At 38.0% G+C, this 7,366-nt stretch overlaps 1 protein-coding gene across 4 annotated transcripts in view; it reads left to right on the forward strand.

Moving 5' to 3' along the window:
* GOSR1 (golgi SNAP receptor complex member 1) overlaps nucleotides 1–7,366 on the forward strand; it is a 59,867-nt gene that overhangs the window by 38,456 nt on the left and 14,045 nt on the right. For all 4 annotated transcript variants that reach the window (XM_006863202.1, XM_006863205.1, XM_006863204.1 and 1 more), the window contains one exon: nucleotides 1,967–1,996. In XM_006863202.1, the coding sequence (XP_006863264.1) occupies nucleotides 1,967–1,996 (30 nt within the window). The remainder of the gene's footprint in view (nucleotides 1–1,966; nucleotides 1,997–7,366) is intronic.

Consider the following 7,366-nt stretch of genomic DNA (forward strand, 5'->3'; position numbering starts at 1 on the left):
TTTCATTGCAATGATTACAGATCCCCTCCATGCATCATCAAATAACCAAAGGATACACCCCACAGGCCCCACCCCCCACCCCGGCTGTCAGCACACAGCCCCTCTCCCTCCCTGAGTCCTGTGTCCTCAGCCACTCTATCTGTCCACTTCTTCATCTCTGTCTCCATCCCTGGTGTCACTGCTACTCTGAGTAGGATCACGCTCTCTGCTCTTCTCACTTGATGGTCCCAGGGACCTCCATTCCTGGGCTGCAAATTCAATCACTCCCCTCCTTTTGTCAAAAAACATCTACCTCCATATTTCCTAGCCTCACAGTCAGACCTGATGGCACTTATTCACTATTGTACCACAAGAGTCTTATCCCCATTTCCTTTCACCAGCCATGTCCCAATAAATTGGAAATCATTCAGTGGAGGTTCTACCTACTCCTACCCCATCTGGAACTAGGCTCCCTCTTGAAAGCTTGTAAGCCAGTCACTTCTTGCCTTTATAGCCTTCCCCGACCCCCCTTTTTGGGTAACCAATGTCTAAGTAGCCCATCCCTGTCAACCCTGTGTACTGAGGGGGTGGGAGTGATCTCATAAGTAAGTATTTTAAGACCTCTTTGCTTTTAGCAAAGAAGATTGTATCATCTGCATATTGCAGATTGTTAGTGAGTCTTCCTCCAGTCCTGATGCCACATTCTTCTTCATGTAATCCTGCTTCTCTGGTTATTTGCTTAGTATACAGATTGAATAAGTATGATGAAAGAATACTTGTACAATCTATATACTGAGCAAAGGTGGTGCAAACTTCTCCTGATTGTAAACCATTCAGTGTCCCCTTATTCTGTTCAAACGACTACCTCTTGGTCGATGTACAGGTTCCTCATGAGCACAATGAAGTGTTCTGGAATATCCATTTTCAGCAATATTGTCTATAGCTTGTCATGATCCATGTGGTCAAAAACTGTTGCATAGTCAAAACACATAAACCTCTTTCTAGTATTCTCTGCTTTCAGCCATGATTCACCTTACATCAGCAGTGACATCCCTAGTTCCATGTACTCTTCAGAATCCAGTTTAAATTGCTGGCAGTTCTCTGTCAATGTACTATTGCAATCATTTTTTAATTGCCTTCAGCAAAATTTTACTTGCATGTGATGTTGTTCAGTGAATTCCTCAAAACTGCCTCTTTAGCTACCTATAAATAAATCCCCCCCTTCCCACAATGACTTTTTGCTTTTTACTTCCAATGTGTGTTAGATACAGGCACACATTTTACAGATCAAAGGTACATTTAGGGTCTTTCAGATTCTTGAATTCTTAAGTTTGATGAACAGGGATTTGATTATGCTTACCACAAAGCTGTAGGAAGGAGATTTGAGGTCTGAATAATTACTTCTTAGGCATCAGAACTGTATTAGCTGTTCTGTCTTCACAAGTTAGTTGTAATTCTTAGGTTTTGACTAGATAATAACAACTCTTAGTCATTTAAGTTAAAGATTTCTCATTTATTTATGCTATCGGTAAGAATCATTGGTAGTATAGTGGGTTACACATTCAGCTGCTTAGCACAAGGTCAGCAGTTTGAGTCCACCAGGTTCTCCATGAAAGAAAGATGAAGCTTTCTGCCCCTATAAAAATTTACATCCTCAGAATCCCTATGTCAGGGTCTCTGTGAGTTGAAATCGACTACATGTCCCACCACCACGTTGTCATTAAAATTCTTCTGACTTAAATCATCCAAGTATCTCTGTGGGAAAACAAAGTAACAATAGAAAATAAGACAAAAATTACATGCAAATTAATAAAGTTCATTTCAGAGCCCAGAAATTTATCTAGATGTTTTTGAAAGTCGACATTTTCTGTGTATATTCATGATAGAAAAGTAAAAAAAAAAGTCTGTAAATGTAATGAAACTAAATACAAATTAATTTTAAGTATGTGCATTAATTCCAGAATTTGAATTTTTTGTTTTTTTGCAGCTCGGATCGTCTGATAGAAGAGACAATAAGGTAGGAATAATATTTTTACTTTATTGTTGCACATAAATTTAATGAACCAATTAGATTAACTCTAAAGTTAATTTCTAGTTAACACATTAATTAAATATTAATTAAAGTTAATTAATATTAACACATACTTAATATTTTCAGCCTCTACCTTTTTTTTCCCCCTCACTTTATAAAGAAAAACAGTCTTAAATGTGTGATTTGGTAAATGTCTTATACCTCTTATATAGACTTGGTTTCTGTCACAGGAGCTATGCGGAATCCACTGAAGTAACCTTTAGTATAATCTGAAATAATCATGAGGGTTTTTTTTTTTTGCTTAAAGTTTTATTTTTGTTGCTGTTAAGTGCAATTGCGTTGGGGTTTCTGTGGCTATAAATCTTTGTGGGAGCAGAAAGCTTCATCTTTCTCCCATGGAGCGACTGGTGGACGGGCTTTCATTGCCGACCTTATGGTTCTCAGTCTAGAGCTTATCCTACAGAGCCACCATGCTTCCGTCCTTTAAGTAAGTGACATTTATTTGTTGGTTTGAGTTGATGAATTCTCTAGATTCGATACATTTAAAAATACCTATTTTATAACAATGAACTTACTTTTTTAAGTAAGTTAAATTCTTTGCTTTAGAATTCATCATAGTGACCCTGTATAGGGTTCCCAAGGAGCAGCTGGTGAATTTGAACTTCCGACCTTTTGGTTCAAACATACCTTGCAGTCCATTGCTTTATCCTACAGCGTCACACCAGGATTCCTCATCAGTCCCGGGTAAATTATTCACCTTTCTTTATTTCTTGGAGATATGAGTAATAATCAATGCCTATCTCCTAGATTATTGAGAAGATTAGTAAAACAGTGCATGGGAAGAACTTTGGCACAGTACAGAGCCCTACAGTAAATGGACAGTTTAGTGAACAGCACACATTAGTACCCCATTTACTCTAGGTCTCTGTTGTCGGATAAGTTCTTCTAACCTTTGGAGTCTTCACTTTCTCATCTGTTTAAAAACATGGAATTGATAATGAATAGTACCTGCCCTGTAAGACTGCTGTGAAGAGTTCAGCTAGCGTGAGGAAAATGCCTGGCTGGTTGCAGGTCATCTGTAAATGGAAACTGTATTATTAACACTGTTTTTTACTCTTTAACATAATTTCAGACTTCAGAAAAGCTGCAAAGAATAGCATAGAGAATTCTCACATGCCCTTTAGCCAGATTCCCCAAATACTAACATTTACCACATTTGCTTTTTCATAATTCTTTTTATGAACTACTTGAAACTAAGTTGCAGACATATGTCCTTTCACCTCTAAATATTTCAGTGTTCATTTTCTAAATACTTATATTCATGTGGACTCTTGGGTTCTTAGTTATAATACTTACCTATCATTTATTTAATAATAACTGTAAGAAGCATAATTTTTAGTAATAATACACACTTATCATATATTGGAATTTTGTTTACTTGCATGCACTGGGTCTTCCATCTATGCAGAGTTTTCATGGAATTGCCTGATTGCTTACTAAAATAGCTCCCTTGTGATTTGCTTCACTTTCATCAGCACTTGAGGCCTGGATCACATGTTGCCAGGGATTTGTAATCCTTTTCCTTTTTTGCCCCCTCTCCTTTCTGCCTCATCTTCTAGGATCAGGCTGCCCTAATAAAGATTTTTAGCTCAGACCTGACCTATTTGAGAATGGGTAATGCGCTAGTCTGCAAAGTCAGTTTCAACCACAAGGTCGACAGTTCAAGCTCAATAGTCACTCCTCAGAAACCTTATATATATAGGGTCACTATGGGTCGAACCAACTTGATGGCACTCAACAACAGCAAGCTACAATATGAGCATGGGTGGCTCCATAGGATAAGCACTGGACTTCTAATTATAAGGTTGGCAGTTTGAGCCCACCAATAACTCCATGTGTTAAAGAGGAGGTTTTCTGCTTCTGCTAAGATTTTTTAAAGAGCCTTGGAAACCCTATATGGGATCAATATGAGTCAGAACTTACGTGATGGCACTTAACAACAACAGTATGGGCACAAGGAGCCCTGGTGGTGCAGTGGTTAAGCACTCAGCTGAATAAACTGTCAGCAGTTTGAACCTACCAGTCACTCTCCAGGCAAAAGATGGGGCTAACTGCTTCTGTAAAGATTACCGCTTTGGAAACCCTATGTATGGGACAGTTCGTCTCTGTCTACAGGGTCACTAAAAGTATGAATCAACTCGTCAACAAAGGAGCTGGTCTTGGGATTCACTTGGTTTTTTTGTTTAATGAGAGGCATAAAAGTTTTGGGTACCACTATGAGGTAAGTTTTGAGGCAGTTGAATCACTTCTACTATTATTTTGCTACTTAAGAAGTGAAAAACAATTTAAGATATTTCAATATTTCCCTATGTTTCAACTGTAATTTCATTGAGTATGAAACTAGTTATGATAACCTCTACAAGTAAATATAAAATGTACGTGTCAAATAATAATTAGTTTTGCATATTCCATATGTTACAGAATTATCTTTTGGGAACTGTATTTAAAATGTATACACATTATAAATTAGACTTCGGTATCAATTTATTAGAAATAACTAATATTTTAAATTCTATTCTCAAATTATAAATGTATATATAGTACTGTCTGTTTAAAAAATAAGTGATTGAGTTTAGTTCATAGAATAGGTAAGAAAGTTGAAGTTCCAGTAAGCACATCAATGATTTATCATTTTAAAAGCATTCTATATTATTTGGAGCTTACGTTTGCCTCTGAGTATTCGACCCTTGAAATAACAGCAGCCTAGTTTGACTCAGCTTGACTCCAAATGATGGAATGAGATGGGAAAGTATGTCTAGATATACTTTATGTGGTACTGGAAATCATGCATATTCAACAAGATAGCAGCATAATGTATGATGATAATATCCATTCTCCAAGGAATACAAAGTGCTTTACGGAAATTACTTTTTAATCTTTATCTACTTGTGAGGCGAAAGTGCATAGGAGATGGTGATAGTCCCAGTTGAAAAAACAGAGGCATATACAATGTAGGGCCTGGCCTCTTGATTTCTCAGCCTAAGTTTGGGCTGTTACTTTATGTAAGATCATCATAGCATTTAAATATACCTTATAAAGTGAATTTTTTAAAAAACCAGCCACATTTTAAATGTATTATATTCTATCATAGATACACACTGAAACTGAAAAATTATGAATTAAAAACGAACGACACAGAGTTGTGCTCTTTCCAATTTTTGGATCTAAAGCCCAATATATTGTGAAGTTGACATTGCCATGTGACTTCAGATTTCCTGGTTTTAAAGTAAATTCACTTTTTTCCCCCACTTAATTTTTGCTTTATCACTGTTGTTGTTGTTGTGTGCCATGGAGTCGATTCTGACTCATAGTGACCATGTACAGGGTTTCTGAGGCAGTAAATCTTTACAGGAGCAGAAAGGCTCATCTGTCTCCTGCGGAGCAGCTGGTAGTTTCGAACTGCTGACCTTGTGCAGTTCACAGCCCGATTTGTAACCACTACGCTACCAGAGCTCCTTTTTATCACTGTAATATGCTGTTACTGAAAAAACAGTTGCTCCATATTCCTCATTTCCCACCCTTGGTTCTGTTCACTAGAGGCGAGCATTAAATGTATTCTACTAATATTGATTGAGTGTCTCCTATAGCCAGGAACTGGGGATGTTATAGTGAACGTGTTCAATAAGCACTCAGCCACAGTGGCGCTTATATACACCAGTTCTATATCTTTGACTCTTACACCCACATCCATCTGGCTCTACCCTCAAAACACACCCAGGTTTGAAACCTGACTATGGTGCTCACTAGACCTTCTTGGATAAATTACTTTAATTTCTTGGAGTCTTAAAGTTTTTGTTTGTTGTTAATGTTTAAAAACATACGACTGATGGTAAAATTACAAGTTTGTTGTATAGATTAAAGATGCAAATAAAATGTCTCGTACACTGGATAATAGTAGGTAATCTGTATGTTGTTGGCACTTGTAGTCGAGTCACGTGTTTTATTCCTTTGGTGAGATGTCACTTTCTCAAGGGAGAGCTTGCCTGACTGTTTAAAAGTTCAGTCTCCTCTCCATCCCAGCAACCCCGATCCTCATCAACTCCTCTGTTTTTCTTCACAGTGTCTGCCACCATCTGCTGTACTCTGTATTTGATTTTTTGTTGCTAATTTCTACTCACTACAATAGTGTGAACTCTATTGTTAAGTGCCACCAAGTCTGTTCCGACACATGTTGTTGTTAATTACAATTGAGTCGGTTCCAACCCATAGTGACCCTGTATAGGGTTTCCAAGGAGTAGCTGCTAAGCTTAAACTACCGACCTGCAGTTCAAACCAACTTTACAGTCCAGTACATTAACCTATAGTGCCACACAAAAGAGAGAGAGTTCAGACTCATGGAGACTCTGCATAGGGTTTCCGAGGCATGGCTGTTGAGTTTAAACCACTGACCTTGTGGTCCAGTGCTTACTCTACAAGCACTACCCCAAGACTCCTGTAAGCTCAGCAAGGGCAAGGATTTTCTGTGGTTCGCTACTTTATCCTCAATGTCTAGAATGATAGTGAGCTCTGAATCAATGTTTACTAAGTTGCTGTGGGTTAATGCACCAAATTGCAAAGCCATTTGAACTGCAGGGTTGGTAGTTCAAGCTCACCGGCTGCTCCTCGGAAACCCTATACAGGGTTGCTATGGGTCAGAATCGACTCGATGACACTTAACAACAACAACAACAACAACAAAGGAACGAATGAATGAGTGACAAAGTTAGAAAGACAAAAATATCAAGTAGTGAAAACTACTGTAACATGTCCAATTCTATTATCTTTCCTAGTATTTATCTCCCTATGTTTAAGTGGCATCGAGTCAGTTCTGACCCATAGCAAACCCTGTATAGGGTTTCCAAGGAGCGACTGGTGAGTTTGAACCACCTACCTTTTAGTTCAAACAGTTTTGCAGTCTGACGCATTAACCCACAGCACCACATCAGGATTCCAAGTGGCATTTAGAGACTGGTATTTCAATTAGAGCTAATTCTCAATCTTGAAATTTATTTGCCACTATACGCATGCACACATCTCTTCCTTCTCACCCAACTTTTATTTCTGTAAATATAATGACTATATAATATTATTCATAGCTAAGCTCCACAGTGTACTATTTAGATTTCTTTTCTTCTATAAACCTCACTCCTCTAATACCCTGAAATCAGTAGTAGCCTCCTTTTTCTTCACTTAGTTTTTGCGTACCTATCACTAATATGGAGCCCTGGTATGACACTGCATGGTAATGCACTGGACCACAAGGTCAGTTTGAACCACAAGGTTGGCAGTTCAAACCCACCAGCCACTTCTTGGAAG

Source organism: Chrysochloris asiatica, unplaced genomic scaffold, assembly GCF_000296735.1.
Source record: "Chrysochloris asiatica unplaced genomic scaffold, ChrAsi1.0 scaffold00054, whole genome shotgun sequence".
NCBI classification, from domain to species: domain Eukaryota; kingdom Metazoa; phylum Chordata; class Mammalia; order Afrosoricida; family Chrysochloridae; genus Chrysochloris; species Chrysochloris asiatica.